At 43.4% G+C, this 26,416-nt stretch overlaps 1 protein-coding gene across 2 annotated transcripts in view; it reads right to left on the reverse strand.

Annotated features, from left to right (window-relative positions):
* akt3a (v-akt murine thymoma viral oncogene homolog 3a) overlaps positions 1 to 26,416 on the reverse strand; it is a 148,948-nt gene that overhangs the window by 122,003 nt on the left and 529 nt on the right. For both annotated transcript variants that reach the window (XM_055890030.1, XM_055890029.1), the window contains exon 2: positions 9,517 to 9,787. In XM_055890030.1, coding sequence (XP_055746005.1) covers positions 9,517 to 9,562 — 46 coding nt within the window. In that variant the 5' untranslated portion in view covers positions 9,563 to 9,787. The remainder of the gene's footprint in view (positions 1 to 9,516; positions 9,788 to 26,416) is intronic.

Raw genomic sequence — 26,416 nt, forward strand, 5'->3', positions numbered from 1 at the left:
TCTCTCAGATCGACACCCATTAGACGCCCATGAGTTTAGCCAAAGCCAATCAATACCAAGAGTGTTCCTCAGAGGTTGAACCAAAAAAGTAACAACATCTTGAGTCAAACCAGCCTCCATCCCTACAGCTCGCCTCTAAGCCTTGCCCCCCAGACCCAGGATCAGCCTATCAGCCCATAGGTATGGGCCACCGCCTGCTCCTTTTCCCCTTCAATGGCACCATTCAGGCGGGTGGCAGCTGACACGGTCACACTAGCCAAGATGTCCGTCCCTGATAAGACCCTGAACAGAGGTCCTGTCCTGTCTGCCCCCGAAACCTGAGCACTGGACGGGGAAAGAGCACAGACAGACATGGCTGAGTGGTCTCTCTCCCCCTCTCACTCCTTCTCTTTGCGGTATCCATCCTCCTGACTCATCAGACTCTTGACATTGAGCTCATCATTACAGTAGTGAACTCTATGATCCTGCAACTCTTCACACCAAACACCAAGTTTGAGCCAGCGTATGAGCAGAGAAACACGGGCCTGGTAATATGTACCAATGGAAACCTATAGAACAGGGCTGTCCAATCCTCTTCCTGGAGATCTACTTTCCTGTAGGTTTTTAGTCCAACCCTAATGTAGCATATCTGATTCAGCTAGTTAAGATCTTGTTGAGCAGCTAATTAGTATAATCAGGTGTGTTAAATTAGGGTTGGACTGAAAACCCACAGGACGGTTGGTCTCCAGGAAGACTGTTGGGCAGCCCTGCTATAGAACATCCCTGCTGAAAAAAACAGCATAGACCAGAATAGGCTGATTATGCTGGTCACCTGCCTTCACTGTGTTTTTGCTGGTGCCTTCATTATGGTGTTTTTGCTGGTGCCTTCATTGTGGTGTTTTTGCTGGTGCCTTCATTGTGGTGTTTTTGCTGGTGCCTTCATTGTGGTGTTTTTGCTGGTGCCTTCATTGTGGTGTTTTTGCTGGTGCCTTCATTGTGGTGTTTTTGCTGGTGCCTTCATTGTGGTGTTTTTGCTGGTGCCTTCATTGTGGTGTTTTTGCTGGTGCCTTCATTGTGGTGTTTTTGCTGGTGCCTTCATTGTGGTGTTTTTGCTGGTGCCTTCGATGGGTTTTGGACATTGGTGACCAGCATCAAAGTGCTTTATTATTTAAAGACAGTACATGACATATATCATAAGGCCTTCATTTGAGGGCTTAGTTTTTCCCTAATACAGTGGCCAAAACAGGCCTGCAAGTCACATTCTGCTGGCTTGCAAAGTGATGTTTTATTCCTATTAAATGTTGGTATCCAATAATTTAAACTTTTATTCGACCACAATCTGAAGGAAAAAGGAAACCGCACACTTCTCTTGATAGTATCACTGATATTTAATAAGCTTACGTATCGGCCTCACGGCCTTCATCAGAGCTTTTATGATTTTTTTAAATTTGCACCCTTATGTAGACCTGGCCCCACCCACATCCGTTCTACACATCGAAGGGGGTTGGAGGCAAAGGAAAAACAAATAAGTGCTACCAAATATAACAATATGCATTTCATAAATATTACAAAGGTGTATAAATTCGCCCACAATCTACATTGAGAATGACTGCCAGGGTTAGAAAGAGGAGTAAATAAGACTACCTAAACCATCTAAATGGGAACAACCATTTCAGTAACGTGTGCAATAAGTCCAACTAATAAGTGCACCAAAATGTGTTATTTATCTTTGTGTAGAATAAGATTACTTCATCAAATCAATGTACATGCAAAAACACAACAATTCAAAAAGATATTGAAACAAACAATTTTAAAAATCTCACTGCAATAGAGCATGCTGTAAAATATGATAATAGGTGTGGTTTTGCCAGACCAGCTTGACCAGCTAGACCTGGGATGGGTAACTGGCAGCCCCCCTTTTGTAGGCCCGCGGAACAAAAGGGAACTCAGTCTTGCTCTCAACTTACTGTTAAGAGTTAGAATAGTAGGATACACAAGGCACAATTTCAAAATGTGTTTGTGCATCAACAGTTACGTTATGTCAGTCACTGACTGTCACTCAATTAGCCCATTAAAGCAAAACATTTTTAGATTGGTATGTTAGCTGGCCACTAGACCATATCCATTTGTAGTAATCATGGTCAAATGGGGGGGGGGACAAAATGTTGCTTAGGGCCCCCAAAAGGCTAGGGCCGGTTCTGACTGCATGTGTGGGTATGGATGCGGGTTTTCACACACGTGAGCCACTGCGGCCCCTGCGGCCCCCCATCAAAGTTACCCATCCCTGAGCTAGACCATGTTGGACCAACATAGACCAGCTTGGTCAACAGCATACCAGCATAAACTGGTCAACAGCATACTAGCATCAACAGCATCCAGTACCAGCATAAGCTGGTCACAAGCTTGGTTGCTCAGCTAGCCAGGCCATGTTGGTCCCACCAGCATGACCAGCATAGACCAGCATGTACCATCTTAAAATTTAAGCTGGTCTATGCTGTGAATGTTAGCCTTGCAGGGGGATACTGGATCTAGAGAATGAGTGAGAAGACTCTCTGGATGGTAGGACGGAAGGCAGAAGATGATTGAGTGCCAGCGATGATAGCAAGCAGACAGAACATTCCAGGAATGTTGAATGAGGGAAAGGAATGTTCTGATGAAGTCATTTAAGCCGCTCGAAGCGCCCCTGTTGTTGTTCTGATAAATGTGTTGACTGCAGACATTGAAATATGGCTTCAGTGAGAGTTAAAGTCTCATTCAGAGAAAGGAGATAATGGGAAAATATGTTGACTATCAAGATGAAAACAACCATTTGCTAATTAAAAAGTAGAGTGTTTCTCTGAAAAAAACAACTTTGAGGCTCCTTTTGGGAGGAATGCTGTTTTACTTATCTAGTGTATGGCCAGTAATAACTCTTCCATTATCATTAGACTGTCATAACTAATAAAGCCAACTTTATCAAAGCATGCTTTTCATTCAGTAAGCCTTAATCAAATCAAAAATCTAAATTTTATTTGTCACATGCGCCGAATACAACAGGAATACAACCTTACCTTGAAATGCTTACAAGCCCTTAACCCTTAACCAACAATGCAGTTCAAGAAATAGAGTTAAGAAAAATATTTACTTAATAAACTAAAGTGATTTTTATTTTTAAAGTAACATAAGAAAATTACATAACAATAACGAGGCTATATACAAGGGGTGCCGGTACCGAGTCAATGTGCGGGGGTACAGGTTAGTCGAGGTAAAATGACTATGCATAGATACACAACAGCGAGTAGCAGCAGTGTAAAAACAAAGGGGTGCGGTGGGGTCAAAGTAAATAGTCCGGTGGCCATTTGATTAATTGTTCAGCAGTCTTATGGCTTGAGGGTAGAAGCGTTAAGGGGCCTTTTGGTCCTAGACTTGGCGCTCCGGTACCGCTTGCCGTGCGGTAGCAGAGACAACAGTCTATGACTTGGGTGATTGTGGAGTCTGACAATTTTTTCGTCATTCCTCTGACACTGCCTGGTATATAGATCCTGGATGTCAGGAAGCTTGGCCCCAGTGATGTACTGGGCCGTACGCACTACCCTCTGTAGCGCCTTGCGGTCAGATGCCGAGCAGTTGCCATACCAGGCAGTGATGCAACCAGTCAAGATGCTCTCGATAGTGCAACTTTTTGAGGATCTGGGGACCCATGCCAAATCTTTTTAGTCTCCTGAGGGGGAAAAGGTATTGTCGTGCCCTCTTCACAACTGGCTTGGTGTGTTTGAACCATGATAGGTTGAAACTTCTATCCACTCCACTTCAGCCCCGTCGATGTTAATGGGGGCCTGTTTGGCCCCCCTTTTCCTGTAGTCCACGATTATCTCCTTTGTCTTGCTCACATTGAGGGAGAGGTTGTTGGTCTGGACACACTTCCAGTTCTCCGACCTCCTCCCTATAGGCTGTCGCATCGTTTTCGGTGATTAGGCCTACCCCTGTTGTGTCGTCAGCAAACTTAATGATGGTGTTGGAGTCGTGCTTGGTCACGCAGTCGTGGGTGAACAGGGAGTACAGGAGGAGACTAAGTACGCACCCCTGAGGGGCCCCCGTGTTGAGGATAGTACCACTTGGGGGTCCACGGGTCACAAGTACCACTTGGGGGCGGCCCGTCAAGAAGTCCTGGATCCAGTCGCAGGGGTAGGTGTTTAGTCCCAGGATCCTTAGCTTAGTGATGAGCTTTGTGGACATTATGGTGTTGAACGCTGAGCTGTAGTCAATGAACAGCATTCTCACATAGCTGTTCCTTTTGCCCAGGTGGGAAAGTGCAGTGTGGAGTGCGATTGAGATCGCGTCCTCTGTGGATCTGTTGGGGCGGTATCTGAAGCGGAGTGGGTCTAGGGCTTCCGGCATGATGGTGTTGATCTGAGCCATGACCAGGCTTTCAAAGCACTTCATGGCTACCGACGTGAGTGCAACGGGCGGCAATCATTTAGGCAGGTTACCTTCGCTTTCTTGGGCACAGGGACTATGGTGGTCTGTTTGAAACATGTAGCCTACAGACATTAAATTACATGTCATATGGATATCGATCCTGTCCTATACATTTCCTGCTACAGGTTACAAGTACGAGTAAACACATGCTGGACATTTTCATCACATTTGGTAAAGATCAAGCACTTTAACCCTCAACACAGACATGGCAATAGCATTTAGAGTCTAAATGCATCACACCCCAACCTTCCTAGTCCTCCTCTCTCCTGCTCAGACAGGGCTCAACACACAGACAAGACACGCAGCAGACGTTTACACACACAGAATGCAGTTTGGACTGAGGGATGGATGAGAGTAGAGCAACATGAAGAGCACTGAGTCTAGTACTATGCGATCCACTATCTGAGGATCAGAACACATGGACCACATCAGTCAGCAGGCTGATGACTAATAATAATGCAGCACAATCATCAGAGAAGGCCGGCCCTGGGCCATCCACACACACACACACACACACACACACACACACACACACACACACACACACACACACACACACACACACACACACACACAAGTCATGGTTCTGGATTGGGCCATGAGTCAGCAGTACCCTAACCCTGTTCCTCTGGCCTGCACCCCTCCCTGGACAGCAGCAAACAAGACCTCTCCCAGCCAGCTAGTCAGACAGACAGCCAGCAAAACCTCACCCAGCCAGCCAGCTAGTCAGACAGACAGACAGCAGCAAGACCTCTCCCAGTCAGCCAGCAAGTAAGACCACTCCCAGACAGCCACCCAGACAGCCAGCCAGAAAGACAGTGAGCAAGCAAGACCTCTCCCAGCCAGCCAGCCAGAAAGACAGTGAGCAAGCAAGATCTCTCCCAGCCAGCTAGTCACGTACAAGACTGCCAGCAAGCCACCCAGCCAGTCAGCAAGCAAGACCTCTCCCAGCCAGACAGACAGCCAGCTAGCTAGAGAGACAGCCAGCCAGACAGACAATTTTCTGTGTATACAGTAAGTCTGTCTGTGTGCGTGTGTGTCCTTGATGCATCACGCAGGAAAGGCTGAGTCGTGACTGTGGAGGCTGCACTCCTCCACTTAATATGCGTAGATGGAACGCGCTACCAGGCAGGCAGACGCACGCTGGGGCCCATCATGAGGAGAAGACTGGAGGCAGACAGGTCTAATAGTAGTGAAGCCACACTGTATTATCTACTAGTGCTCTTGGAGAGGGGAGGAGCAGCTAGACATGTACCATAAGTGTGATAAGTTGATAGCAAATTATGGAAACAGACCAGATGGGTCACATCACATTGGCTGCTGTCTGTGTCTCACTTTCTTCTGAGTCATGGAGGAGATTTCCAGGGAGTTCCCACTAGCAGCCACCCCCCCCACCCCACCCCCCACCACACCATGAGGCCTGGGCGGAGGGGGAGAGAGGGGAGCCATAGGAGTGGTGCAATGGCCACTGAAGTGTTGCTCTGTGTGGGATCAGATGGGTTCTCCCTGCCAGAGGTGACTGAAGGTACAGCGCAGTCAGCAGAGCTGGTACCACCAAGGTCAGAGTCAGAGAGAGAGAGAGTGCGCGAGAGAGAGCTTCATTCATGCCTCCGCACAGCTTCCACCCCCTCCCAACCCCACTCCCCTTTTTCCCCAGTCATAACCCCTGCAGTACACAGTGTTCCATCACTGTTCTGACTGAGACCGCAACAGAGCAGCCATGTGATCCCAGCAGCCCCAGAGCACTCATTATGCACACACACACACACACACACACACACACACACACACACACACACAACACACACAGGGAGGTCTGCTCTTAACCAGAGATGATGACACAGACACGCCATCCAGAACCAATCCAAGGGGGCCATGTGGGATGCTTATCTGAACGGTGCAGATGCCATCCATTTCCCTCTGTGCTTCACCATATGCTAGAGAGAATCCATGTAGATCTGTGAGGGAGATATCTAGGAGATCCACACTGCAAAAGTCATCGAATTATATTAATACATGTCTTTAAGTGAGCCCCAGAAGCAGTTGGACTTATTCCATCAAACCCAGTGACCGGATTTCAGGAAGTAGCTGAAAACAATTCACTTTGGGTTGTAATAATACACACATGGAAGAATGCTGCTTTTGATTGAACCGGGAAACCCGTTTACAGATTTGGACTGAATAGAGCCTAGTAGTGTATTGTTCTATCTTCGTCTCCGATCTGCTGCTTCCAGGGGATGAGGACATCATTGGCCCAGAGTTCAATCAGCACTTAGTGAATTGAGTGTGAGAGCATGGATGGATGGAGGGATGTAATGCAGGGAGGAGGACAGAGGAGCTGGTCAATCATCCTCTCTTCAGCTGGCCCCCTCTCAGAGAGACCCATTCAGCTGGTCCGTAAACAGGAAATTATGTCACCGCCAGACGCCCCCCTTTCCCCTTGTATCACAGCTCTGTTTTCACAAACTCACCCAGTAGACACAGCCTGTGTCAGTCCAGGGACAAAATAACTTTACTGCAGCAAGGGAAACACAAGCAGGAAGGCAGGCGGTTAGAATGGAGCGGGACAGAGCGCGGAGGGAAAATAGATGAGCGAAGGATGGAGAGAGGAGAGGGAGGGGCAGAGAAAGAGAGGGTGAACAAGGTCATGTTGGCCTGAGTCCAAGCCCAACAAAACGTGCTCTGTTTCCCAGGCAGCTTATGGCCGAGGCTCCTCTCGTCTCCCCATCTGCAGGCTGCATGGCTGGAGGAAGGCGTGGCCCCTCCCCTCCTGAGGAGGGAGGGAGGGAAGTTTGAACGGATCCCCCAGATTCCCACATGGCTTTATATGGGATGGAATGGACAGCTCTGGAGCATGTGCACATCTGGGAGGCTCCGAGAAGTTGACACACACACGCGGTGTGATTATGTTAATCTTACTAGTGTGTTCAGACGGTGTGTGTCATACACTGCATTCTTTTTCACTCACCTACCCGTGTGATTTGCATTGAAACCGATGCAACGGCTGCACACTCACATGACCTCTGCACTGCTAGTATCATAAAGCTCTAAGGTTCAGACATTTCCCAGATAACTCAACAGCACTCTTGCTCCTACCCGTGCCCCACCCCTAACTCCCCCCACCCCAATGCATTTCACTGGAATCCCTTGCAGAGCTTAAAGCCTTGATTCAATCATGTCTGATGAAAAACAAGCTTTGTCCTTAAGCTAATTTCTTGGTTTAGGCTAATTCTGCTTTGGGTGGATCAATACTTCAATACCATCAAATAGCACTTAAACTGCAAGCCTTGACACTGTGTAAGACCACAAAAGCATTGGAATAATGGTTCTGTACTATGGCCTGGAAAATTGCATGCAGACGCCTCCTAAAAAGCTGCATTCCATTTTGATAGACAGACATGAGCTCTGGGAGCTTTAGAGACAGAACACAATGTGACTGTGCTGCAGGCCTAAAACCCCAGAACAGACTGTGGCTCATCACATCTAGAATAGATGCCATTTAGCAGACGCTTTTATCCATACAGGTGTTCCCGGGAATCGAACTCACTATCCTTGCGGTGCAAGTGCCATGCTCTACCAACTTAGCTACAGAGGACCAAGACAGCTAGAGATCCTATTATAATAAGTCTGTAGCAGAACCCCTGGGGATCAGAAACCCCACAAATCACATCAGACATTAAGGTCCACTGACCATCCACTTCACCACTTGTATTTTGTCCATAAAAATCTATTTAGGCAGCAGCTCAATGAGAGAGCAGGAGCTGGAGGAGTGTACCTGGAGTCTTCTAAATCAACTCAAGTATGTCAGACATGGACTAGGGGCTCATAATTCAACCAAATGGGGTGGCAAGAGTGACTGGAGCCAGCCAGTGCCATCGCTGCTCACATGCTTGGACACACACACAAACTAAGGATGTAAGGCAAACTAAGGCTGTCTCTAATTTAGTGCAGCACTGAGAATTTTTAGGTGGTTCGAGAAAAATGTTGAACAATCTGTCAGAGAGAGTACCCACCCAGGGCACAGACTGAGGGGGAATAGAAGGCCATCAAACAGACAGAGACCAAGACAGACAGAGTGAGCAAGGCACCAAGACCAGGGTTGATGTCTTGTCCGTCTTCATCAAAAGATCTCAACAGACTCAGAGAAACCGGCCAGTGACCCACGACCCTGTGATGACATGCTCCTCACATGTCAGAGCTGTTGTGCAACAGGCCAAGTGCATAACATCAAATCAAGCTTTATTTATACAGCACATTTCAGACATGGAATACACCGCAATGTGCTTTACAGGAAAAAGATAATAAAAAACAATGAAAATAAAAGCTGAAATATTACAAATGAAAATAAAATCTAACACAAACTTTATTAAATTAACTGACAAATTACACAAATCTTAAAGAAAAATCTTAATTCTCTCTCTTCAGGGTTTATGTCAGATTCAGCACAGCACCCTTGAAGGACTAGGACCAGAAAGGGACACTAGCATTGAGTCAGGGACAAGGGAGGTTGTTTCATGTTTAGTAGAAGCAGAAGCCGGCAGCAGACAACAGCTTAAGGCAAATACAATTCTGTCTCTATTCCACACACAGTAGGGGAGACCAAGTCAAATCGGAGTAAAACAGCCTTGCAACATCAACACTGGGGCACTCCTTCCCCTTCATTAAGCAACAGCAGCCAAACACGCAAGCACACACACGCACGCACACACACACACACACACACACATGCACGCACGCAACCTCCACAAGCTAATCTCAGACAGACACTCAGAAAACCATGTACATACTACAGGCACATGCTGTGTGCTCCCCCTTCCCCTCCTCTCCTCTCATACACCCACACACACTGTTCTCTTCAGACACAATCAGAATGAAGCCATGCCCTGGCGTAAAGCAGCCAGCCAACCATAATAAAGAGACTTGTCCCTGGGGAGACACACAGAATAATCACCCATCCATGTGTTTACTCATTTTCTCTCTCACTCTCAAGCACACATCTCCATGTTCTCTCTCTCTCTCTCACACTCACTCATCCCAGTCGGTTACAAAACAGCCCATAAGAGGAGAGGTACTACTAACCCCTTTTTTGCACCCAGCCTTCTTTGACGATGGTGACATCGCTCATGGTGCCTCCCAGCCTCGATGCCGGCGGTGTTTCTCGCCCTCCCTTACTCGCGCTCTCCCGGCAGCTCGCTCAGTTGCTCTCGCTCTCTCTCTCACACACTCACATACAAGTGGTGTGTCGCGTCTTCTCTTCCTCTCGTGGTTGTTTCTTCTCTCCCTCCCCTCCCCTCTCTCTCTCTCTCGTTCTTTCTCTCCAGACCTTCCCACTCTCCAGTGGTGACTCAGCCTGGAAGGAAGTAACAGGGGAAAAAATAATACATAGATTATTTTCTCTCTCTCCTTGTCGTTCCCCCTTCATTCTTACACAATCTGACATGACAAACAACAGGTCATTGTGAAGCCAAATAACATCCCTCCATTCCTCCACTCCATTTCCACTTTTCCCTTGATGCATTGTTTTCCCCTCAGCAGTTGGACTCTCCTGTTGATACTTCCTATTCATCCCTGAACCACAATCCTATGCTGTTTATTAAATAGCTATATTGCAATGTTCCTGTCTTTATTGGTATTTTTATATCCTTATATTCTTTCAAAACAGGATAAAAGAAAGTGACAAACATCTAACCTAAATGTTTCCTCCAGTCTAAATGGCCAATAAGATAAAACAGAAAGTCAATCAAGCATCAAAAAAGGTATTGATTATGCTATTAGTCCCATAGAGTCGATGTCCGCGCCCCTGCAGAAATATAATTGGTATAATAAAAAAATCCCCATCAAAATCCATCAGTTTAAGCTAGAGATATCAGTTGTTTTGCCTGGGCTGCATCTCAATCCACTGTGTTTGTCAGACCATGATACAAATGTTAAAAAGTTATTCTCAAGGAAACATCTGTAGCAAAACGTTTTTGCCAACAAACTATTATGACCTCTGTCACCCCTCTAATGAAAGATGAGACTCTCAAGAACACAATCTGAAGGTAACCAGTTAAAAAAATATATGGAAGTACAAGGGGTTAAATATATGTAATAAATAAAGAAAGAAAAAACTGTTTTCTGATCTTTCTTATCTCTCAGGTATAGGACAGACACTTCAGAACAAACTTACTTTTGATAATTTTTTGGACTTTCTATTTATCCATGTAGGAAGCTGTTATTCACTGTGTTTCTATGGGCTAATAGCAGTAAGGCCAAATTCAATATGTTTCCTCCCAAAAAATGTTATATATAAATGTTTTATACCTTAAGGGGGTCCTACAATTCAAAATCAAATAGCTAAATGATCCTTGGTATGACTATCTTAAATCCCCCCCTCACTCGGCTTAGACTCTCAAGGATTAACAGGGTGAAGATCAAGCTGACCCCGGATTTGATGAAACAGACAAACAGGAAAGAAAAACAAAGTGTCTCTTCTCACCTATGCTATCTAATATAATACCTTGCTGACATTACTCCACTAATGACTAGACTAGTAAGCACACTCAGAGGAAACATTCTTCCTTAGAGGTCAAACCCCCCAGCACCTTAACTAGAGGGCTAAATGAAGAACCTGAGTAAAACAGTACGACACTCAGTTACTTCCTCTCTCATCTGATCTGAGCTAAGGCCTGAGGATTCATTCATAAACGGTGGTAGTATTGGAGATGGTGGTGGGTGGGCAGCTGGAGCCTCTGGTGAGAAGCCAGGAGAACCGGATGGAGGCTGTAGCGGCCTGGAAGAGGCTTGTGTGGGCTGTGGGGGCACATCACTGACCTGAAACTCTAGGATACAATACGCCATTCCTAAAAATAACACTGTTGTCAATGACCCTATGCTACCTTTCAAAACTTCCATCGAAAAGGCTGTTGTGAGCCTCTTCTTCAAGTCTCCGGCTGGAGACTCAAGTCTGATTTATCTAAGCTATCATCTAATCGAAAAGGAACTTAGATTTGTGAGCCAATGCTAACTAGGGTTAGCAGAATGACTTGAAGTCTAGCATGCTAGCAGTTGCCATAGACTTCCAGTCATTGTGCTAACACTAGTTAGCAATTACGCTAATACTAGTTAGCAACTTCCTTCAAACTGCATGTAGAGACATATAAATTATATCCATGAGTTCATCTGACTGTGGAGAAGTAAAGGGCTTCATTGCCAAATTCCTGAAGTATCCCTTTAACTAGGCTATGTGTTTAATGTTCAACAGCAGGAGTTGATTTCCCAAGACCACTAGAGCAGTATTGATTTTGCCAGAGTGGTTACTTACTTACTACTTCTGAAAACAACATGTTCTCAAAACATTACAGACCCACTAAATTGTTCAATCAAATTTGTTAGACACCGAGGAGTTCAAAGCGCCAGTTAACCTATCGACCTAATGACCAGCTACAACAGAAACCTCAGAGGGTCATGTGACGGTCTCTAGTACTGCTACAGTAGTATGCCTCGTCTTCACTGGAGGCGCAACATAACCATTGTTCCAAACAGTATTAGAAGCAGTGGTCACTCTGACGTTCACAAATTCAGAAGTGTCTGACCAGTAGACAATATTAATTCATTGGATTACTGTACTGTAAACGTAGGCTACATGATATACAGGACAGTATGTCATAGCCTTAATCTATACACGCATGCTATTTTATATGTTTGTCATAACTAGGGTTGCAAAGGGTCGGAAACTTTCCGGTAAATTCCCGGAATTCTTCTGGAAATTTTCCATGGGAATTTAAGCCTGGGAATTTGGGGAATTTTGCTTAAATTCATCAAAAAAAGTTAGCTTATAACAGTGAACCTTTTTGGTGGGATACACAAGGCAATTCTAGGTCTTGTGGCATATTTTTGTTAAACTATCCCCAATTTAATGGAATTGCAACGCTCTGCATGCACAGTGCATTCTTCCATCACATGTGCAGTGCACTCCATCACATGTACAGCTGATTCTCAAGATCTTGCATACTAATGAGATGCTATTGAGCCCACACTACTACACTGTCTGAGCCAAGGACTACATGCTTTACGGTAAATTTTCATTACAATACTGGGTGGAGTGAATATATTTTATATGACATTCATGATTTTTTGTAATTAGTAGCCTACAGCAAAGTGTGTTTAAATCATTTTGAACTTGTTAACAATTTCTGCTAGTTAGTTTTTGCTACCATGAGGGTTTTAGCATTCTTTAGCCTGCTAATGGAGGAATGTTAATTCACCCGTTTCCATACATGTATCATTTTAAAACATTTATCTTACAAAGGAGTTGTTTAATCGAACTACTTAACTATTTGTACATGGAATTGTATTTGTTTGTTTATTTATTTATTTTCCTAATCTTTACAGGAAAATGCCACGGGCACTATCTGATGTGTGGAGACATTTCACAGCAGCTAATGTAGAAGTTAAGGGTGTGTACATTTGCAAGTACTGTGCCAAATCATATGTAAAGAATGCAACAAATATGCAGAATCATCTGGCCAAGTGCATAAAGTTCCCTCAACGCTCACAACAAGCAACCTCTGACAAAAGTCCCTCCACTTCTATTCGAGGTGAAAATTATGGATCAGACACCTTATCCAAAGCAACAGCTCATGGTTCTTCTGAAATCAGAAGTTTTTTTGACACAATGGTGGAACGTAGTCAGAGAAATGCTGATGAATGTCTTGCTCGAGCTGTGTATGCAACTGGTTCACCCCTGATGCTCACAGGCAATGTGTATTGGAAGAGATTTCTGAATGTTCTTCACCCAGCACACACCCCTCCAACCAGACATGCTTCATCTACTCATTTGCTGGATGCAGCGTTCAACAGAGTTCAAGTGAATGTCAAGCAAATCATAGAAAAAGCAGACTGTATTGCAATCATCTCTGATGGGTGGTCGAATGTTCGTGGGCAAGGAATAATTAACTACATCATCTCCACCCCTCAACCAGTATTCTACAAGAGCACAGACACAAGGGACAACAGACACACCGGTCTCTACAGTGCAGATGAGCTGAAGGCAGTCATCAATGACCTTGGATCACAGAAGGTATTTGCACTAGTGACAGACAATGCTGCGAACATGAAGGCTGCTTGGTCTTAAGTGGAGGAGTCCTACCCTCATATCACACCAATTGGCTGTGCTGCTCATGCATTAAATCTGCTCCTCAAGGACATCATAGCACTGAAAACACTCTACAAGAGTGTCAAGGAAATGGTTAGGTATGTGAAGGGTCATCAAGTTATAGCAGCAATCTACCTCACCAAGCAAAGTGAGAAGAATAAGAGCACCACAATTGAAGCTGCCCAGCAACACCCGCTGGGGTGGTGTTGTCATCATGTTTGACAGTCTCCTGAAGGGGAAGGTGTCTCTCCAAGAAATGACCATATCACAGTCTGCCGATATGGACAGCCCCATCAAGAGGATCCTCCTGGATGATGTATTTTGGGAAAGAGTGGTAAGCCTGAAACCTATTGCAGTGGCCATTGCACGAATTGAGGGAGACAATACCATCCTGTCTGATGTTCAGACTCTGCTTGCAGATGTAAGAGAAGAAAGCCGCACTGCCCTGCCCACTTCACTGTTGCTCCAAGCAGAGGAAACTGCAGTTCTGAAATATATCAAAAAGTGTGAAGACTTCTGCCTGAAGCCCATACACGCCGCAGCGTACATGTTGGACCCCAAGTATGCTGGCAAGAGCATCCTGTCTGGTGCAGAGATCAACAAGGTCTATGGTGTCATAACTACTGTGTCTCGCCACCTTGGCCTGGATGAGGGCCAGGTTCTTGGCAGTCTGGCGAAGTACACTTCCAAGCAAGGGATTTGGGATGGAGATGCAATATGGCAGTCGTGCCAACATAACTCATCAGCCACCTGGTGGAAGGGACAATGTGGATCTGAGGCTTTTTCCTCTGTTGTCACCATCAAACTCCAAATCCCACCAACATCAGCCGCCTCAGAGCGCAACTGGTCCTTGTTTGGGAACACACACATCAAAGCACGCAACAGGCTGACCAATACAAGGGTTGAAAAATTGGTGGCCAACCGGGCAAATTTGAGGCTTTTTGAGCCTGACAACGAGCCATCCTCAACAAGGTTGGAAAGTGACAGTGAAGATGAGGCCTCACAGTCTGATGTTCAAGAGGTGGACATTGAGGAGGTCCAGGGAGAAGACATGGAAGCCTGAAAGGAAGACAACCAAAGCTTTAGTTTCTAGACTATCATTTTACAGACATATGTTGAAAACGTTTTTGGGAGATGAGATGGATCATTGGGGATCATTCAATATTCCCTTTCTTTTGTTGTTCAGTGAAATCATCCCATGTGAAGAGTCAAAAACAAAAACAAAAATCTATTATGTCTACTTATGATAAGGTAAAAGGTTTATGTTTATGTCTCCATATGATATGGTAAATGTATCCAATATAAAAAAAACATCTACATTTAAATGGTATTAATATTAATTTGTATACATTTCCGTTAATTCCCATATATTCCTGTTAATTCCCACGGAAAGTTTCCACCTCTGAATATTCCCCAAAATGTGCAACAATGTATCAATGTATCATGGTCGCCTGTTACTTCCTGTTTACTTATTTTGCGAAGAAAGGATTTGTCAGACAATAGTTTTGTGAATGTTACTTCAAGGACCAGAAGAGTACTGTGAAATGTACAAGGAATTCAACCAAATCTGATAGCCAGTCCAGAGAGAATCAAACCTGCAAGCATTTCAATTGTGGTGCCATAGAACCTTGCATTGCCATAATGTACTGTGTAAAGACTCACCATAGGCTAGCTTAATAAATCAAAGTTAGTGTATTCCACTGTGGAGCTCTGCCTAGCATCAGTATTCAGATCAGACCTGCTGACACATCTAAGAAAAGCCTTGTCATATCAGGCTGGGGAATAAATGACACACAACTCCACAAAAGTGCCAGTTATCAGCAGTGCTTGACTTGAGTAGGAGCTCACCCGAGCTGAGTACCGGCACCTAAAAATGTTCTACTGCTTGAGCTCCTGTTCCTCTTATAGAATATAAGCTCAAAAAGTATTGTGGAGTTCCTGCACCTAAATGTAAACAGTACCGGCACCCAAAATGAGCACCGGAACCTATTTCAGTCCAAGTCAAGCAATGGTTTTTAGAGCAAATCTCCTTTCGGCAGTTTGTGGTGAACACTCGGAAGACCCACAGTCATTTATTAAGCTAGCACCGCATCAACATGATCCACCGAGTGTCTACCACAGAGCCGGTGTATGCACAATCCACCCAATACTCTCTCTCCCACAACTGACTGTCTGTCACGGTAGAGTAACTCACCCCTTTACTACATTGCAAAATCACACAGGATTACTGACACATGCTACAGGAAACATTAGAGCTAAACTGTTTGGTAGAATGCCTCTGCAGATGCATTTGCGATTTGTTTTGGCTCTCGTTTTCTTCAGTGACATTTTTAGATGTACAGTCAGTCACACAACAGGTCTTTAGGTATCTAGTTAAGTCAATTTGACCAAAGATGCCCATTGAGAGAGCTACCGTGGTGTTGGCAGTGCAAATGATGCTAACTTAATGAAATGGCACCCTGGTTACCAAGGTTCTGTAGCCTATATAACGCGATATGCATCTATAATGCAGAATACTTTGCCGACTAACAATTACAGTCTCTTTAAAACTACGGAAGCCACCAAGTACATTACAATTTAGCCTAACATTTGACCTGGAAGTGTGTGTACGAAACAGTCTACAGCAGCATGAGTAACATACACATTATGTAGTCCTCAAAGTGAACACTGCCTGGAGTGGAGATATGCAGGCCTCGGGTTATCACAAGTACTGGCATGATTTAATATTTATTTGATCTATTTCACCTTTATTTAACCAGGTAGGCAAGTTGAGAACAAGTTCTCATTTACAATTGCGACCTGGCCAAGATAAAGCAAAGCAGTTCGACACATACAACAACACAGAGTTACACATGGAGTAAAACAAACATACAGTCAATAATACAGTAGAAAAAATATGTATATACAATGTGAGCAAATGAGGTGAGATAAGGGAGGTAAAGGCAAAAAAAGGCCATGGTGGCAAAGTAAATACAATATAGCAAGTAAAACACTGGAATGGTAGATTTGCAGTGAAAGAATGTGCAAAGTAAAGATAGAAATAATGGGGTGCAATGGAGCAAAATAAATAAATAAATAAATACCGTAGGGGGAGAGGTAGTTGTTTGGGCTAAATTATAGATGGGCTATGTACAGGTGCAGTAATCTGTGAGCTGCTCTGACAGCTAGTGCTTAGAGCTAGTGAGGGAGATAAGTGTTTCCAGTTTCCGAGGTTTTTGTAGTTCATTCCAGTCATTGGCAGCAGAGAACTGGAAGGAGAGGCGCCCAAAGGAAGAATTTGTTTTGGGGGTGACCAGAGAGATATACCTGCTGGAGCGCGTGCTGCAGGTGGGTGCTGCTATGGTGACCAGCAAGCTGAGATAAGGGGAGACTTTACCTAGCAGGGTCTTGTAGATGACCTGGAGCCAGTGGGTTTGGCGACGAGTATGAAGCGAGGGCCAGCCAACGAGAGCGTACAGGTCGCAGTGGTGGGTAGTATATGGGGCTTTGGTGACAAAACGGATGGCACTGTGATAGACTGCATCCAATTTATTGAGTAGGGTATTGGAGGCTATTTTGTAAATGACATCGCCGAAGTTGAGGATCGGTAGGATGGTCAGTTTTACAAGGGTATGTTTGGCAGCATGAGTGAAGGATGCTTTGTTGCGAAATAGGAAGCCAATTCTAGATTTAACTTTGGATTGGAGATGTTTGATGTGAGTCTGGAAGGAGAGTTTACAGTCTAACCAGACACCTAGGTATTTGTAGTTGTCCACATATTCTAAGTCAGAACCGTCCAGAGTAGTGATGTTGGACGGCCGGGCAGGTGCAGGCAGCGATCGATTGAAGAGCATGCATTTAGTTTTACTTGTATTTAAGAGCAATTGGAGGCCATAGAAGGAGAGTTGTATGGCATTGAAGCTCGTCTGGAGGGTTGTTAACACAGTGTCCAAAGAAGGGCCAGAAGTATACAGAATGGTGTCGTCTGCGTAGAGGTGGATCAGAGACTCACCAGCAGCATGAGCGACATCATTGATGTATACAGAGAAGAGAGTCGGTCCAAGAATTGAACCCTGTGGCACCCCCATAGAGACTGCCAGAGGCCCGGACAACAGGCCCTCCGATTTGACACACCGAACTCTATCAGAGAAGTAGTTGGTGAACCAGACGAGACAATAATTTGAGAAACCAAGGCTATCGAGTCTGCCGATGAGGATGTGGTGATTGACAGAGTCAAAAGCCTTGGCCAGGTCAATGAATACGGCTGCACAGTATTGTTTCTTATCGATGGCGGTTAGGATATCGTTTAGGACCTTGAGCGTGGCTGAGGTGCACCCATGACCAGCTCTGAAACCAGATTGCATAGCAGAGAAGGTATGGTGAGAATATACTGTCCCCTTTCTTGTGTTCTTGGCACTGTATGTTCTAAGACCCAGGCCAGCACTTCCCTTGAACGTCCCTTTTTTCTTGGAAAACCAAACTGGACAAACCAGATAGCAAATGTCTTGTATCTGACTTTGTGCCTTACTAAAAGGTGCTTTTGACCCCAATTGTATGAATGAACCCGACTAATTGAGTGGACAATGAGTTGACGAGGTGAGTGAAATTAACCTCCTTATTGAATACAATGTACAGTACATGCAGGGTGTTATAATCATTAGTGAGTGCCCTGCTCACCTCGTCCAGATATTTGCGTTATTATCCTGTTGATATGGTCCAGATTCTGGCTGAGTGCTGAAGGGACAGGCAAGGGAGGGGAGGCATCAATGAAGATAGCCCTTTACCTTTAGAATGTCAGTCATTAGTAAAGATACTGTGTACTAGGCTAACAGGGTCAGCGCAGTACTAACGTTAGCCGCTTGGCAGTAGCTGTTGGTTGACAGAATCTGTTACAGGTGAAAATCCCACAGGTAACTTTATACTGTACTTGTTACAGATGGTGAGAGTGCGAGAACAAATGTGAGAGACTCTGAACTGAAACCTTGTGATCAGAGTGTTGGAATCCTACTGTAGCGCCATACTGTAGCACCATACTGTAGCGCCATACTGTAGTGCCATACTGTAGCGCCATACTGTAGCACCATACTGTAGCACCATACTGTAGTGCCACACTGTAGCGCCACACTGTAGCGCCACACTGTAGCGCCACACTGTAGCGCCACACTGTAGCGCCATACTGTAGCGCCACACTGCAGCGCCACACTGTAGCGCCATACTGTAGCGCCATACTGTAGCGCCATACTGTAGCGCCATACTGTAGCAACATACTGTAGCGCCATACTGTAGCGCCATACTGTAGCGCCATACTGTAGCACCATACTGTAACACCATGCAACCAGAGTACTGTATCCTTAGAGTACTTTACAACTGCCAACATCCTCCACCAAAACATATCATAAGAAAATGTTCAGTGAGGTGCAGCAAGGCATGCATGCCTCATTTCAAATTCCTAGGTGGTACAACAGAATCTATTATCCTGAGATCAATATCAAATAATGCCTCCTTATAATAATCAAAGGGGCCGTAGAGGCTCTTTAATCCATGAAAATGTATAGATTGCATTTCAAGACAATAGATCATATTTCAATTTCATTGTCTCCGAATTGCTGTGCTGAATACTTGAAGTAATAGCCTATTGCTTAGGGAACGTTTGTTAGCATCGTAATGAGTGAGGTTAGAATTCTAAATGTATTTTGGACTGAGCTGTGAAAGCAGCACACCAGATAACAGCAGTCCTATAGGGAGAAAAACAGATCAAATTGTGTGCCATGTTTTATAAAAGATGAACCCACCCTGGCATCACCCAAACATAAAAGTGAACTTGGAGATGGAGTCTCCCAGAAAGATCTGTTATTGGCTGGCTGTGTAGCACATTGAAGCCTATAAAATCACTGGGGTGTACACAATGGGTATATGATGGGGCTGGAGGGGGTTTCAGCCACAGCCTTATGGGCTACGGAGCTTCCCAATCATTGCCTTGCACAGAACGCTGCTGGATTTCATATGACTGTCAATGAATGACTATAAAGGACAGAGCACATAAAATAATAAAAGGAGTCATAGAGGATGTGGTGACTCAGCCGGTCTGATAGACTAGTACTACACAGACTTGAGCTATAGTAGTAGAGGGGCGGAAAAAGGACAGAGAGCTGACTGTCGATATCTTGCCTGGCTCTTCATGTGTGGCAGAGGCAGCAGTCTGCTGCTGGCCGCCATTCCACTATGTTCCCCTGCACCCTCCCTCCGCCTCAGACAGATTGAGTGACAGACACGGTGGCGAGCTGAGATCCAGTGTGACGAAGCCCCAGCCCTGCTGTTGTAAGCCTGTCACCGCAGAGCAGTCTTCAGCTGTGCTAAAACCAACAACGCTGAACTCAATGTCTTTATGTAGTCAGAGGGAGAACGAGATAGATAGTAATTTCATTTCACACACGGGGATGGAGAGTAGTGATGGTGTACCTGTACCAAAACTCCAGTATTTTTCCTTCATAGCTTGTTCTCCATCTTCTTTGTAAATAGTGAGCCAACATCTTTTCAGCACTTTATTTTCCATGACTGATCAAAACTCGTTTTCTCATGGCTCTCGTCTCTCTGCAGCAGACATATAGAGAGCAATATGTTTGGAACGTCGAATCGCAATAAAATCTCAGTATCGAATCACAACATCTATAGAATCGTGATTATATTGTATTGTGAGGTCCCTGCCAATTCGCAGCCCTAGTGGAGAGGGGAGCGGAGGGAGGGTCCAGAAAGAGCCAACCAAATCAACTCAAATCCAATTGCATTTGTCATATGCGCCGAATACGAGTGTAGACTTTACCGTGAAATGCTCGCTTATAAGCCCTTCCCAACAATGCAGAGTAAAATAAAATAAAAAATAGTAACAAGAGGAATAAAATACTTAAGAATGGCACTACATCAAACAGTTTTTGAAGGGAGTATCAGTACCTGATCAATGTGCAGTGGTATGAGGTACCAGCCAGCCATACACCATTAATCAGTCTCGCCATGTCAGGGAACAGCCCTGAATCAAAATGAACAGCACACCACATTAGGGAAATTCACTGAACTCCAGTTGATTGTGATCACTCTCCAATGGGCAATACTGTACTGTCACCCACTAGACTACTCCATACCTAGCCTATCTTTATAGGCAACACTCACACTACAGATACCATCCACTGAAGAAAACAAAGGAATCAGCGAATGAGTGAGATGACAGCAAAATCAACTCATGAAGCACATGCCTGCAGAGCATGCAGCAAGCATCAAATAAGGCCAGTGTGAACTACTAGACACACTTGCCACAAGGGAATCAAACAGACATTATGCACCATGAATAACTATCAATGCTTATCCTAAGGAACAGGCCAGTTTGCAGACATGGTGATAGCAGACGGAAGACATTTGATTTCCTAGAGATTCTGTAGACATATAGGCCCAGAGTCTCTAGAAGTACAGTATATTATTATTATTATTATTACAGGCTGCAGGGTGCCCTGTACTAGTAAATAAATAACTTGAATTATCTTCACAAGGCACCGAACACATGGAGCAATACACATGGAGCCATACCAGGTTTTAAACCAATAGTGACTATGTAACCTCCAACACTGGGTTGTACTTAGTTCCCATAGCGATATGAAAGGCCAATTAGTGCCCACTGCCCATCAACACATTTACAAATAAAACACTTTCAAATCACAACAACTAAGTAAACTATAGAGTGAGAGGCTGACCTGACTCACACTGTGGGGGTGGACCCAGAGGATACAAGCAGAAAAAGAATCTGAAACGCCTCATTCCATTCAAAAATACACCATGAAGCATTTACAATTCCCTCAGCCCTGGAGACTGGAGCACACAGCAGCAAGAATATAGGCTAGGTACACATAAATTAATTCACAGCTGCTGAAATTTAGGAAATAAAGAATACCTAGAATGATACAAGCACCCGAGCATTTCTGGACAAAAACCACTTATTTGGCTAATGCCTGGCTTGATTCCATTTTGGGGGATTTACAACAACATTGAATTTACTCAAATGTTTTCTTTCTCTAAACTAGATAGATAGTGTGCAAAAACATAATGCTTCATCATGCAAACACTGTGACTAGTGTTGCAAAATTCTGGGAATTCCCTGGTTTTCCCGAAATCCCAGCTGGGGATTTCCTGCCTATTCCCTCCTGATTCCGGGAATCCTCCAAGCAGGATTTCGGGAAAACCAGGAAATGTATTGAACATTCACAGAATTTTGCAACCCTAACTATGACAGGCCTTGTTCCCCCAAGAATCACTACAGAAGGATTAAGTAGCCTAAATCTATTTCAGGAGCCAAATGGGCAATTGCACAGTAGCAGAGTGATGCTGAGACTCACTTTAAAATATATGTCAAACAAAAAACAATGATTGCAAAGTTAAACTTTATTCACAAGGACTACTTTTAACAATTTCCACAGAAAATTTTACAAAAACACATTTAGCCTACCTGAAGAACACTGCAAATGCAAAGTTGGGTAATAGAATGATGGGTTGTGCTGTTTGTACAGTCATTTTGTTACCAAATTTTGCATCTGCACTGTCTCAGCTAGAGGTCGACCGATTACGATTTTTCAACGCCGATACCGATACCGATTATTGGCGGACAAAAACCCGATACCGATTAATCGGACGATTTATTTTATTTCTTTTTTAAATATACATATATATATATATATATATATATATATATATATATATATGTATATTTAAAAAAGAAATAAAATAAATTTATTTTAAAAAAATTTATTTTATTTTATTTTATACGATTTATTTTATTTCTTTTTTAAATATACATATATATATATATATATATATATATATATATATATATATGTATATTTAAAAAAGAAATAAAATAAATCGTCCGATTAATCGGTATCGGGTTTTTGTCCGCCAATAATCGGTATCGGTATCGGCGTTGAAAAATCGTAATCGGTATATATATATATATATATTATTCCGTCTTATATATATATATATATATATCATACACACACACACACACATTTTTGTAATAATGACAACTGCAACAATACTGAATGAACAATGAACACTTTTATTTTAACTTAATATAATACATAAATACACACACACAGCTCTGAAGTGACAATGATACATAAGAGTCAGCTTAGGAGACAAATACTCTCAACTGTTTGAATAAAAATAGAGTTTACGTTACTTGTGATGAATGTTGAAAACATTGTAACCTGGAACTGATCAATATTGGCTAAATATAAGCGAAGATAAGTTTTTTGTAGAGTGGATTTATGAAAATATGTTGACAAACGTTACCTTATCTTAGTGAGATTTACACGGGTATCAAAACGTCGAGGCGGTTTAAGCCTGCACGAAACACAGACCTTATTTGAAGTAGATCAAGACATTCTCTATGGAAGACATGAACGGTAAAATAACGAAGGAACCCCTGTCAAGTTCAGCCGCAAGTTATTACAGGAATTATAACGCGTCGACTATTTCTCTCTAAACCATATACCTTTGACTAATCCGGAAACTATCACCTCAAAAACAAAACGTTTATTCCATTCCGTATTTTATCTAACGGGTGGCATCCATGAGTCTAAATATTCCTGTTACATTACACAATCTTCAATGTTGTCATAATTACGTAAAATTCTGGCAAATTAGTTCGCAAAGAGCCAAGCGGCCCAAACTGTTGCATATACCCTGACTCTGCGTGCAATGAACGCAAGAGAAATGACACAATTTCACCTGGTTAATATTGCCTGCTAACCTGGATTTCATATAGCTAAATATGCAGGTTTAAAAATATATACTTGTGTATTGATTTTAAGAAAGGCATTGATGTTTATGGTTAAGTACATATTGGAGCAATGACAGTCATTGATTGATTGTTTTTTATAAGATAAGTTTAATGCTAGCTAGCAATTTACCTTAGCTTACTGCATTCGCGGCACAGGCAGGCTCCTCGTGGAGTGCAATGTAATCAGGGTTAGAGCATTGGACTAGTTAACTGTAAGGTTGCAAGATTGGATCCCCCGAGCTGACAAGGTTAAAAATCTGTCGTTCTGCCCCTGAACGAGGCAGAACGTTCCTAGGCCGTCATTGAAAATAAGAATGTGTTCTTAACTGACTTGCCTAGTTAAATAAAGATTAAATAAAGGTGTAAAAAAAATATGTATATATGTTTAAATATCGGTAAATCGGCGCCCAAAAATTCCGATTTCCGATTGTTATGAAAACTTGAAATCGGCCCCGATTAATCGGTCGACCTCTAGTCTCAGCATCACTCTGTTACAGTGGAATTGCCCGCAGCCTCCTCCCATTGAGAGCCTATTTAGCAAATAGCCTACTATCCCAGACAGACCATCCACATTCCCATAGCCTACACAAGAGAAAAGTCATGGTGTTATATAGGGCTGGAAATTGCCAGTGACCTCACGATACAATAATATCACAATACTTTGGTGCCGATACAATATGTATTGCGCTTCGACGTTCCAAAACATATTGCTCACCATATGTCTGCTGCAGAGGGACAAGAGAGAGCCAGGAGAAAAATGTTTTAATCAGTCGTGGAAATAAAAGCCCTGAAAACAAATTGACTCCATATCTAAAAATTAGATGGAGAACAAGCTATGAAGGAGAAATACTGGAGTTTTGGTGCAGGTACAGCTAACTAGCGCACAAATAATATTGTGATATTGTCAAAACTATAGGATATATCATCCCCAACAATATCCCGATATGTAACTGTATACATTTTTCCTCATCACTAATGTAAATACAGAACATGACAGACAGCTGAAATAATAGAAAGATGCAAATTGCTGACCTATGTCTAAAAGCCTTGATTAGAATTATTGTATTCTGTAGACAGTATAGTCTAAACAAACAGTATGCACATGCCCTGGCTGGCATGTTTTTCATTTGTTTATCAACAAATGTAGACAGCATAAGCTCCTTAAGATGCATCAAATAGTTTTTGAAGTGGTTCTGAAACGCATTTAAATGACGCTCCCATTTGTGCCTAATGAACAAGACCCTGGTCAAGGGTACAAGTGATTCCTTAGCGGAGGGATATCATGTTGCTCTACACGACTCCTGCAGCGCACTTAAGAATCCAGATAAAAACTAGGCCTACTGCTCTGTAACCCAAGATGGCTTCTGGAAGCACTTAGTACATTAAGCCTAGCCACACACTTCCTAACTTCCACTTCCTTTAGCATCAAACATCTTAGAACAAACCCAGGACAGCAGCTGTTGTCCAAAGGCATTTACCCTCCTAAGAAACTCTGGAGAGAAAAAAACTGATATGGAAGTAAAGCCATGTCCAAATGAGTTGTCTATCAAATACAAATCTATTGCCATTATCATCTGCACAGACTAGCCCACAAGACTAAACATACTTTTTTATTTTGTGCCTTTTGAATTAGACATGGATTAGGATAATACCAAAGGAGCAGAACAGTGCCTGAACGAAGAATGAAAATTCATAAGGATCACACAGAGAGTAACAAGAGAGAGCGAGACCAGTGTTTTGGTTTGAAATTAAGGAAATGAAAAGGTGTGATTGAACGCTGGCGGATACTGATGTCTGATGGATCCCAGGAGTTCCTCTTATCTTGTCAGATACTGAATTACCTCAGTATCACTTGTCAACTCTTATAGCCTACTGTATGATTTACATGGAGGCTGCATTAGAATCCTAGTTGTCATAAAATGACAAAGCCTATCACTGTACCAGTGGTTATGGGCAGCGGCAGGGGTGTATGAGGGCTCTAGGGGAAGCCATCTTCACTCCAAATGTTAAAAGAGGAGCAGGCAGCAGTGTTAGTCCTCATTATAAAGTGACAGTGTCACATAGTTGAGTGGGTCAAGACATCCTGAATTATATCAGTCTGAATTATTATAGAGTGCTGCAGAAATGCAGACATAAACAAACAAAAGCTTTAGTAAACATTGTTGGTACACAAAGTATCAAACTGACAGAGGGTTCAAAGGGTTTATGGAAACAATGTTGCTGCTTTTTGAAAATTAGCATGTTCCAGTTGTTAGGCTGATGCAGCCCACTGTAGACGTAAGTCGATGAGTGATGTCGGGGAAGGTGCATCTGCGACAGTGGAAAGTCGGACACTGTTGTGGTTTTCCTACAGCAAGGCTCAGATGCATGGCAGTGTCAACATAGTTCTCAAAATAAACATGTCTCTAACCCCCATATCACACACTCAAACTGAAATCATATGTCTGTACAATCAATTGGTGAGAGGTCTCAAATATTATTTATTTGTATATATCCACTGTATATATGAATCACAGAAAAGTTTGTTCCTGTTTCGTCACTGGCTCAAACAAAAACACCATAACGATTGGTTGAAAATAGATCCTCCTACAACGCAGGCGATTGCTGCAGGTTGAAGTTGGTGAGGAGCGCAATGCAGTCAACATGTAGACGCAAGTCAGACAATTTGTATCCCCATAATGCAACACACTTTGAAAGGCGGTGACACCAACTTCCCAAAAGTATCTCCTTGAACGCGCCCAATGATAGCCTGCCAGCACAACAGTAGCAACTGCATAATCTCACCTCAAGAGCTGTCAAGCAAACGCATGCCGCCAATAGCTTGCTAGTAGATGAGCTAAAGAATTAAGAATCGACTTTACAGGCATGCATAAATTATTCCAAACTATTCAGATACTTGACTGTATATAATATTTAATGCCTGACTTAAACAATTTATTGACGTAAACAATTTATATTTTTTTTTAAAGGGAGGGGGGGGGGGGGGGGGGGGCAGAAAGCAATGCTGAGAACACGCACACACACTAGGCCAGATCCCGACT

The sequence above is a fragment of the Salvelinus fontinalis genome, chromosome 30, assembly GCF_029448725.1.
Source record: "Salvelinus fontinalis isolate EN_2023a chromosome 30, ASM2944872v1, whole genome shotgun sequence".
NCBI classification, from domain to species: Eukaryota; Metazoa; Chordata; class Actinopteri; order Salmoniformes; family Salmonidae; genus Salvelinus; species Salvelinus fontinalis.